The 11,381-nt window shown below is 45.7% G+C and overlaps 1 protein-coding gene across 3 annotated transcripts in view; it reads right to left on the bottom strand.

Annotated features, from left to right (window-relative positions):
• BANF2 (BANF family member 2) overlaps positions 1 to 11,381 on the bottom strand; it is a 50,641-nt gene that overhangs the window by 12,180 nt on the left and 27,080 nt on the right. For all 3 annotated transcript variants that reach the window (XM_040447776.1, XM_040447775.1, XM_040447774.1), the window contains one exon: positions 811 to 939. In XM_040447776.1, the coding sequence (XP_040303710.1) occupies positions 811 to 936 (126 nt within the window). In that variant the 5' untranslated portion in view covers positions 937 to 939. The remainder of the gene's footprint in view (positions 1 to 810; positions 940 to 11,381) is intronic.

The raw sequence follows: 11,381 nt of genomic DNA, 5'->3' as shown, positions 1-11,381 counted from the left end.
CAGAGCCTGGAGCCTGCTCGGGATTCTGTGTCTCCCTCTCTCTCTGCCCCTCCACGCTCACACTCTTGTCTCTCTCAGTCTCTCTCAAAAATAAATAAACATTAAAAAAAACTGAAGGAATCGAACAGCAATAACTGTGTGTGAAATCTCTCCACTGAGTGTGCAATGTTCTGCGTGAATTCCCATTTGCCTCTGCCTGTGCTCACTTTCTTTGGGTTCTCTTGGGATTGTCTCCTATTCTCCCCTAAAGTTCCAAGCAGCTTTACCAGCACCCTAAAACCAAATCATTACATAGAAAAAGAATGTTCAGATTCCACTGGATACCCTTGAGGCCATTCGTGGGTTGTGAGCGACATCTTGGAAGCTCGGATCTTACTCTGGTGTAGCCCCCAGTCTGCTGTTACTCCACCTGCCGCTGTCAGGGTGGTGCCCTGGTGGGGCAAGTGAGACCCCGCGAGTCTCTTCATGGAGATGGAAGTGTGTCCAAATCATCCGTCCTGACAGCTCAGCCCCAGGCTCGGGCTGCCGGCTCACTTCTGTTGACCTCTGGGTGTTGGAACACCCAGTGAATCATGCCTGGCCCAGCTGCTCTGAGCCAAAGCCATTCAATTTGCCCATCATCTGCTGGCCCTCGAGGCTGCCCAAGCATGAGGGGTCAGCAGCACTGAAGACTGTGGCACCCTGCCAAGTGGCAGCTTTCCTCTCTGATGGCGCCTTGCAGGGACACAGAGCGGCAGCTGCCATCTGGCAGGACTAGGGGAAGAGACATTGGGGAGAGAAGTTGGGGAAAAAGGAAAAACAATGAATTACCTTGTTGAAACCTTTGGTGACCAAATTGATTGCAAGCTCTTGGCTGATCCCGTCCACCCAGGCAACATCCTTTTCTCCGATGGGTTCAGAGAGGAAGGCTCTCAGCCTGGGAGACATGGGATTCATCTTCTGTAACAGCAGTGGGAGGACCACAGTTAGAAGGTGGCCGGCTGCTCACAGCGAGAGGGGACAATGGGGGACTGCCCTGCCGAGGGATGGGGACAATAGATGACGGCAGACTTCCTTCCAGCACCCAATAGTTATTGGGGACTTTCAGATAGCAGGGGCAGTGCCCTGCACTGAAGGCCTCAACACGTCCATTGCCACCTGGATGGAATGAGAGATGTGTTATGATGGCTGCGGATGAGTTCAGCAAATTCCACCAAAAGATTGTGTTTGATGCTAAGAACTGCAACTGGTTCTCCTCTCCTCCTCTTCCCTCCCTAAGTGCTTAAAGGAACATTGCTTTTTGAGACTAGGGTTGCAGTTGGGGCAATGGGGATATGTGGGTCATAGATGCAAATGTTTAGTTATGTGGGATGAATAAATTGTGGGCAGCTAATATACAGCATGGTAATAATGGTTACCGATAATGTATTATATACTTGCAAATTTCTAAGAGGATAGATCTTAAGTTAAATCTCACCATACACACACACACAGAGAAGGATACCTATATGGAACTGATGGAAAAGTTGTTTAGCTTGATCGTGGTGATCTTTGCACCATGTATACACATTGATCAAATTATACACCTTTTAAAAAAACTTTTTCCTGGAGTGTTTTTTTTTTAATGTTTATTTATTTTGCAGAGTGGGGGTGGCAAGCAGGGGAGAGGCAGAGAGGGAGGGAGAGAAAGAATCTCAACTAGGCTCCACGCTGTTAGCACAGAGCCTGACGTGGGGCTCAATCTCATGAACCATGAGATCATGACCTGAACCGAGATCAAGAGTCAGACTCTTAACAGACTGAGACACCCAGATGCCCCTGTACACCTTAATATAAACAGTTTCTATAAGTCCATGATATCTCAATAAAGTTGTCTTAAAGAAAAAAAAAAAATTGCTTCTCTTAGCTAATTAACCTACCTTCTCCACCACCAACACTTTTATCACACTCTGTAATAGTTGGTTGTTTGGTGGCAAGTAACAGAAATCTCTTAAGCTGGATCAAATATTAAACAAAATATTATAGAACTCAAAAGCCCAAGGATAAGGACAGGGATGGTGCAGTTGGGGCCACAGCTCCATTTTCTCTGATTCAACTTTTTCTCCCTGTTTTGGTTTCAGTCTTGATTGGTTCCCCTCATAGCAGTGAAATGGCTGCTTTAGGATTCACATTCCTCAACACTCCACCCCGGAAGAAAAAGGAAACAGAGAGAACGTATCTCTGAGGAGTTCCAAGCAGAGCCCATCCAGTCTTGAAGGTCTACACAGGGCCATCAGTGTGAGCTTAGTGTTGGCCATATGCCCTAGTCCTAGATTTGGAGTGGAGTTAGCTTTCTCTGAACCATACAAGCTGTGAGATCAAGCAAAGTTTACCTGAACAAAATTAAGATTATTACCCAGAGAGGGTAATAGTATATATTAGGATTATTAGGATAATTTATTTATTTATTATTTATTAGGATAAATTAGGATTATTACCCAGGGTGGGGGGGATGAGTGTTAAATAGTAACCATAATATCCCACTATAGTCCACCCCTTTGGCGCCCCAACATCGGTACATTCTCATTCCCTTACATTGTCATCAGAAATACCCACACTGGGCAAATGTAGACTCACCTCCTCCCTCAAAGGGTGAAGCCCTATGACTCATCTAGTTACTGGATTCAGATTCAAGTTTGTATTTTCTGGAAGATGCATCATAATCTCCATCATGTCTGGAAGTAACAACTCATGGAATGGTAACCTATAAATTAAATTCTGAACTTCACTACCATCAACATAGTCAGTGCTAGGGGGGGAAAAAAACCCCAGTGTATCTGCAATAAAATTTTCCAGAAGGGCAATTCTCCATTTGAAGAAGGGGACAATGGGAAACACATTCAGATGTCATTGCCCTATAGTATATACAATATTGAGGAAATATTGGGGGAATTCCTTGCCATGATGGTAAAGCAAGTTCCTCAGTTGGCAGAGATAGTTGCCCCCAGTTCTGGGTTCAGGTGTATCTGCCTTGTTAAAATCTGAGTGGGCATAGGGTTGATGTCTTTGGAGGAGTATCACTGCTTTAACAACACACTTCTTGTGGGTACAGGTTCGGGGATTGCCCCGAGGAATGGGCAATTTCAGGCATTAGTTGGCCACTTGCTTTGGCAAGTCAGTACCCTAAAGAATTTACTGGGTTTCTTCTATTCAAGTCCATGGGCCAGTAGTTCAAGCTGGATTTTGTTTCAGGTCAGAATCCTTGAACTGGCAACTGGGCTCTGTGTCTTGCCCACTGCCCTGCTCCTCAGATTCGTGGCATCTTCCTTTACCTCTGATGTGAAGGTACCCCAAGTCTGCTCCTGCCCCCAGATATATCCTAGCTGCATGTTCACAGTGAGTTGTCCCTGTCATCAAGCTAGATGTATCTAAGATCAGATGCTCCATAGAGACCTGAGAACTGGGGGCACTGCTTTTCCAGGGCCCCAATCTTTTGTTAAGTCACCCTACTTGCTGCCTGTGTTCTAACTTTAGCTCAATACATTAGCTTTGCCGACCCAGTGGAGCTTGCTTATCGAAGTCCAGTCACTTTGGATTGCAGGCCACTGGCAGAAAGACCCTCTCTCAGCAAAGCTGGGTTTTTATCCCTCCCCATTTTCAAATGGGCACCCCTCCTTCTAAATTGGAGTCTTCTAGGACCTTAACAAAGACTGCCAGAGGTAGCCAACATCCTGAGTATTTCCCTCCAGATCTCCAAATGTCACATCTCCCTACACATAGGGTCTCTATCACAGGGTAAAACAGGAATAAGCAGCCATTTTGCTAAACCGCGATCACTGTCTTTCTAGTTCTGGGTAGAGACACCCTGCTGCTCTCTGTGCGAATATGTCTTCTTGGCTGAGCCACTTTTGAGGTTTGGTTATTGTAGTATCCCTTTCTTGGTACCAAACTCTGGGTCAGTTTGGACAGTTCATAATTCAAGTAACAGAAAAATCCAATTCAAACTGGCTTGCACAGTAAGAAGGTTTTATTAACATATGCCACCTAAAAGCCCAGAGGTGGATCACAAGCTTTCAGCTTGAGTTCCCTGCAAATCTCTTGGCTCAGCTTTCCTTTATATGTCGGCTCAGTCCTCAGCTTGACTCCTTTTTGGAAATAATCGGGCTGTAGCCGGGCCTGGTGTCCCTTTTGCAAGATGCGACCCCTCCCCCAAAGGAAAACTGTTTTTCCCTCGAAGCTGCCAATGGATGCCTTCTCCAGTCCAAACCGTCACATGCCAAGCCCTGATGTGTGTCCTTCCTCTGGTTCAGAAGGCAAGTCAGTGACCTACAAAGCACATAGGCTGCAGGGGTGGGGGTGGGGCACAAAATCGGGGTAGCTGCCATGTTAGTGGGGGTAGTCGTCCCCTACCACGATACGGGACAAGGTCAGGAGAGCATACCAGTGTCCACCATATGGTCCTCAGTAGATTGTGAGGGCCATGGCTACCTCCTAATGCCCTTTGCTGCCCACCCCAGTCCCAGCCCTAGTGCCTGGTATGCAGTAAGTGCTCAGTGACCTAAGTGACTGATCCATCCACTGTTTGCAAACACTTCCAGCACTGGTCCCCTTGCCTGTTCTTATGCTCCCAATTCCCCACATTTAACGTCCAGCTCCCTTTGTAAGCCTTCCTGCTCCAGGAGACATTTGTGACACTTTAGAGACACAAATTCTCTAAGAAACGATGAATCCGAAGGCACTGATTGTAACAGCCAGGGGACTCCTAAGGACAGAGGCCTTGATGTGTGGTGGGTTCGAGGAAGGATAGCGGGAGCCAAGATTGGTTGTCCAGGGGCCCCTGACGCTGTGGGCCTCAAATACACAGATGTGTAAGCTGGGAATACACTATTATGTGGAGGGCATCGATCTCTTCAGCAGCTCAATGTGAAGATCTCTCTTAATCGGTGCAAATGCATTAAAGGGTGAGCTCTACAGCCCCCATCCTTGGATGATGAGTCGGGATCAGGGGTCCAGCTCAGGTCTGGGCTATAGGAGATCAGAGTTTCTAAGCAGGAGGAAGAGCCCCAGAGAGTTCTGGCGGGGCTAACCAGGTTTGCCCAGGGAAAATTCCATTCACTATCCACGTTGGCCATCTGGTAAGTTAAACAGTTCTGCCCATTAAAAGAATAAATGGAAACTACAACATTGCTATCAATGCAGCAGCAGCATCAAAGACAGGTAATGATTAGCAACACCTTGTGTGTATTTGCTTTTCTCACACACCTCATCTCACTTTGATCCTTGAAACACTCTGGGGCATAGGCAGCAGTGATTTTGATCCTCCTGAGGACCCACTAAATAGAAGGCCCTCACATTCATTAGGATGTTTTTATCTGCGACAGTGGTTCTTAACTGGGTGCAAATTGTTTCCCCCTCTAAACCCCAAACATTTGGCAATCCGTCTGGAGACACTCTGGGGTGTCAAAGCTGAGGGAGAGGGTAGTGCTATTGCCATCTAATGTGTAGAAGTCAGGGCACCGCCGAACGTCCCGTAATGCACACAACAGACCTTCCACAACAAAGAATTATCCAGCCCCAAATGTCAATAATTTCAAGGATGAGAAACCCTTGGCTAAAAGTAATAGAAAACCCTGACTCAAATGGTCTTAAACAAGAAATACTTTTCTTTTTTTAACGTTTATTTATTTTTGAGACAGAAAGAGAGACAGAGCATGAACGGGGGAGGGGCAGAGAGAGAGGGAGACACAGAATCGGAAGCAGGCTCCAGGCTCCAAGCCGTCAGCCCAGAGCCCGACGTGGGGCTCGAACTCACGGACCGCGAGATCATGACCTGAGCTGAAGTCAGACGCTTAACCGACTGAGCCACCCAGGCGCCCCAAGAAATACTTTTCTAATCTCACATAATCAGAAATCCATTGGTGAAGTGGACCCCAGGATTTTGTCTGTTAGTGGCCGTGTCAATAACCAGACTAGCAGCGTCCAAGGTCCCAAGGTGCATACAGAATTTGTGTGGATCCTGTCCTGACATGGAAACTTCCAAAGGAAGGACAGACCATTTCTTCTTAAGTGTCTCCAGGACCTCTTCAGTAGAACTTGCCTTAGTTTCATTGGCCAGAACCAGACAACATGTCTGCCTGTAAGCCAGTCACTGGCCAGGGGAGTGATCTGTGTGGAGATGTGGATGAGGTCAGCCCCCTGAACATAACTAAGGCAGCTCAGAGAATGCCAGGTTCTGGAACAAGTAGGGAGAGGCGGTGGATACTGGGTAGCAAAGGCCCGTGTCCACCACGTCTTTCAAACTGGTCAAAGGATCGGGCCATCACAAGTAGCGCTTCTCAAAGTTTAATGTGCACACAGACCACCTGTGGCAGGGGTGGGGAAGTCTTGTCTAAAAATGGGGGTTCTGATGCAACAGGTCTGGGGTGTGACCCGAGGTGCTGCATTCCTAACCAGCTCTCAAGAAGATGCCCAATCTGGGGGCCCACAGATCACACTTTGAGTGGCACGGAACTACATGATGCTATTCCCCCGCCACCTTTTTACCATTTTATATTGAATTGTGGCAAAATACACATAGCAGGAAATTTATGTCTTAACTATTCTTAAGGCTCTAGTTAGGTGGTGTTGAGTATATTCACACTGCTGTGCAACCAACCTCCAGAAGTCTTTTCATTGCAAAACTGAAAACTAAGTCAAATTTAGAATTGACTACTCCAGATTGCTCATATAAGTAGAATCATCAGTATTTGTCTTTTTGTGGCTGGCTTATTTCACTTAGCATGATGTCTTCAAGGTTCAACCATGTTGTATCATGCACGGTCAGAGTCTTTTTCTTTAAGTTCATTTATTTATTTTGAGAGAGAGAGAGAGAGAGAGAGGGTGTGTGTGTGGGGGGGGGGAGCATACAGGGAAAGAGGGAGAGAATCCCAAGTAGGCTCCACACTGTCAGCAGTGTGAGCCTGACATGGGGCTTGAACTCATGAACCCTGAGATCAAGACCTGAGCTGAAACCAAGAGTTGGACGCTTAACCGACTGAGCCACCCAGGCACCCCAGAATCATCATCTTTTTTAAGAATGAATAATATTCCACTGTATGGATACATCACATCTTGTTTATTCACTCGCCCATCAGTGGACATTTGGCTTGCTTCTACCTTTGGCTATTGGGAATAATGCAGCTATCAACATAGGTGGGCAAATATCTCTTCAAGATCCTGCTTTCAATTCTTTTGGATTGAGTGGAATCACTGGATTATATGCTAATTCTAAGTTTCATCTTTGGAGGACCACTGCACAGTTTTCCACAGCGACTGTACCAATGCCGTGTATTCTTAAACTTTACCACACATTAGGCTCATGCTGGGAGACACAACCCATGCTTGGGTCCCTCCTCTACCATTGGACTTAATCAGCACAGGCCGTGGGCCGGACATTGGAACTTGTAAAAACTCTCAGGTAAGTCCAATATACTGCCAAGTCTGAGAACCACTGTTTCTCTGTTATTTGCTTTTTTCTCATAAAGTTATGAGCAGGTTTTCTAGGATGATGGGATTTCAACTAAATGGGACTTTATAGTGGGTTGTCTAATGTCCATGTTTCCAGATGGCTGATGCTCACCAACTAGCAGGCAGTGTCTGTCCCCCTTCCCCAGGCACATCAAATCCTCATTAGCCATCGATAGGAAGATTTAACTATGACCCCTGATGGCTTTGAAGTCAGAGAACTTCAGAGCGGACAGACCTCAATAGCGGCCTACTCCTTTTTTTTTTAATTAAAAAAAGGGATCTTCACTTCAAAAGAAATTTTACCTGGAATCCCTTTATATAAAATAGATCAAGGCAGAATTACTCTATTGACTTTTGAACGAGGGGAGGGCACTAGAGCCTACCCTGGATATGTGGCGCCATCCCTATGCCCCGCCCCCCTTAGGTCCCCTTCAAACCTCTGTCTGATCCAGCCTAAAACCCTCATTTCACCCTAAGAAAACCAAGGCCCCAGAATTTCAGCGGCCTGCTCAACATCCTGCACCTAGCACAATATGGATGGCTCTGTTTCCCAGAGGAGCACTCCTTCTAAGTCCCCGGGGCAGCTCCTGGGTGGGATTCAGGGTGGGCTACATTATGGTCAGATCAATCACTTGACCACCCTATGACAATACTACCGCAGATGGCTTAACATGGTCCTGCCCCATGAAAGTCTTATATTACAAGGTGTTCTCTCAATGACACCATTTTGAACCACAAAGTACTGTTTGGGGAGGATACATTGGCAGGAAATGACTTTAACCAAGTCTGGTTTTAAAGGCTCAGAAAGTCACTTACCTGTTTAAATAAGGAGTAAAAGGGTCAATGGAATTTAATCATGATTCCCAAAGGAATGACCTAGTTGCAAATGTTTGGCATCCTTTAAAGATCATTTTAAAAATCTATACAATAAGTCTTTGTAAGGAGGCAATCACAAGTGCCCCATCAGATTAATGGAGTGGTGGTGGGGGGGAGGGTACTGCTCTAATGTCATACAAATTGGAACTGGGAGCTTGGGATACAATTTCTGGTGGGGACATCATTGTACACAAATTCAAAAAGTGAACATCTCAACAACCATTAGCTGGAAGGGAAGTTCATTATTCTCTGGAGCCCAAGTAAGATGACTCAGGGAGTGACCCCAGTGATAGAGACACAGGTGTGGACCATACATGAATATAGTTAGAATACGATAGTTTCTTTGAAATCTAAATGGAAAAGTGTAATATTTCTAAATATATTACTTTGCATAATATGTGATTTAAAAATTTTTTTTTCAACGTTTATTTATTTTTGGGACAGAGAGAGACAGAGCATGAATGGGGGAGGGGCAGAGAGAGAGGGAGACACAGAATCGGAAACAGGCTCCAGGCTCCGAGCCATCAGCCCAGAGCCCGACGCGGGGCTCGAACTCACGGACCGCGAGATCGTGACCTGGCTGAAGTCGGACGCTTAACCGACTGCGCCACCCAGGCGCCCCATATGTGATTTTAAATGTATATAATTAAATTATGAAATGAAAAGGTGTAAGTAAACTATTTTATCTACATCCCTATGAGTTCGTATATCCAAATGGCAAAAAAAAACCATTCGGGGGTGGGGAGGGGTCTTCTTGTTGAGTAAATGACAGATTATCTTATTTTTGTGTTTGCTTTTTTTTTTTTTAATGTTTATTTATTTTTGAGACAGAGAGAGACAGAGCATGAATGGGGGAGGGTCAGAGAGAGGGAGACACAGAATCTGAAACAGGCTCCAGGCTCTGAGCTGTCAGCACAGAGCCCGACACGGGGCTCAAACTCACAGATCATGACCTGAGCCGAAGTCAGCTGCTTAGCCAACTGAGCCACCCAGGTGCCCCATGTGTTTGCTTTATATTTGGGCATATGTGACACTGCCTACTCTAAGGAACTGAGGGTTTTTTTTTTTTTAATTTTTTAAGTTTATTTATTTATTTTCAAGAGATAGAGAGAGAGACCCGGCAGGAGAGGGGCAGCCCAAGCAGGCTGTGCACTGTCAGCATGGAGTCTGAGTGGGGCTCAAACTCACAGACTGTAAGATCATGACCTGAGCCAAAACCAAGAGTCAGACACTTAACCGACTGAGCCACCCAGGAACCCTGGGAACTGAGATGTTAGTACTACCTAAGCTTCACGTTTTATTGAAGGGATATGGGACAGAAATCTGCATAGGCAGTAACATTGTTGAAAATGCTGCTACCCACTTTTCGTTCTAGAAAATGCCCCCCGTGGTGAATGTTTTTTTAATGTGAAGAAAAAAGTATACCTTTCAAATCTGGTATGTTTCTACCTTGATGAAGAAACAGAATTTGTAAACATATTTCTCTTTTTACTCAGCCTGCTGGGAAGCTTTGAGCTAAACCAAATGGCCACATAGAGAAATTAGCATGGATAAAACCTCTCTCCCCTCCTGGTCACCATATATGCTTCGTCTGCTCAATGCCCTCATTTTCTTTCTAATTTTGCTTTAAAACTTAAATTCATGTGCTCAGAGTACACACACACTATTTAAATTATGCTGCTTTACTTTGTGCTCAAAGCCTCAAAGATAACGGAGAATAAAAATCATTCCTAAACTAAGCAGATTTATGGAAAAATTAAGGTCCATCCCTACGGCCTCAAAACACTGCAGCCTTGTAGCACCAAGAGAAGGCAAGAGAATGAGGGTTAGAATAATCTCAGGATTGTCCCTACAGAGGCCTTTGACCTGCAGTGTGTGGATGGGGAGACAATGGAGTTGGACCAGAAGGGAATGAGGACAGTAGACACTTCTCACCATCAGGATCCAAGGGAATGTTGTTTGTCAAATACCACTCCTGGCTCTATATACCTCTGCCCCGCTCTTCCAAGCTACATCTTCTCTCTTCAAATGAACCAGTCTGCCTCTCCCTCCCAGTCATTCATAAAGAATAAAAAGAAGGGTGGTAATATCCCTTGGACAATGAAGTCTGACCCTGCGGGGCTCTCTCCCTCTTAGCCGTTAAAGTTCTGAGGAGACGCTGTAAGGTTGCCTCCCTTTTTGGATGGACGCTCATGGCCTCAAGACCTAGGGCTCCACTTTGTACCGTCAACTCAGGAATTACTTTCCAGGGCCTACCATGCTCACCACAGTGTCATGGGACTGGCCCATGGACACACCTCACCTTTTCAGACTACATGCTGGAGCACCTATGAATGCTTTCTCTGTGAGGATGGCTCAGTTGATGGGCTCTGAGCCTGCTGGCGGCCCTCTTTGCCACCACATATGGAGAGCCTGCCTGAAAAGGAAGCAACATGGACAAAAAGCAGATCTGAGAGACAGAAGCCCCAGGCAATGCAGATGGGCAGAAGAAACGCCCAATATAGGGAGTCAGAGATAAGTGGGTGCAAATATCTGCCCCTTCACTTACTAGCTGGGAGACTTGAGAGGATTTCTGAACCAAAGACTCGATTTCCTCATCTGTAAGGTGAGCATAATGAATGTCACCCAACCACAAGGTGGCTGTGCAGATCAGATGAGTTAACTGAATGTCAAACGTGCAGTACTCTGTCTTGAAGAGAGTAAGGACTGCTGCAGGACAGCCAATTCAATGGGGTTGTATTACATCACGACTTCCCAAGCCTATCATTACACAGATCTCTATGGTTATATGATCAAGTGGATTTCTATTGCACTAAGCACTATCTTCTTGTTTGTTTTTAAGTTTTTATTTAAATTCCAGCTAGTTAAAATACACTGTAATATTAGTTGCAGGTGTACAACATAGTGATTCATCACTTCCATACAACACCTAGTGCTCATCACTACAAGGGGTCTCCTTAATCTCCATCATCTATTTCATCCACCCCTTCCACCTCCCCTCCAGCAACCCTCAGTTTGTTCTTTATAGATTGCTTTCTGGT

Source organism: Herpailurus yagouaroundi, unplaced genomic scaffold (genome assembly GCF_014898765.1).
Source record: "Herpailurus yagouaroundi ecotype Mexico unplaced genomic scaffold, PumYag 196, whole genome shotgun sequence".
NCBI classification, from domain to species: Eukaryota; Metazoa; Chordata; class Mammalia; order Carnivora; family Felidae; genus Herpailurus; species Herpailurus yagouaroundi.
This window is presented reverse-complemented; position numbering and strand designations above follow the sequence as displayed.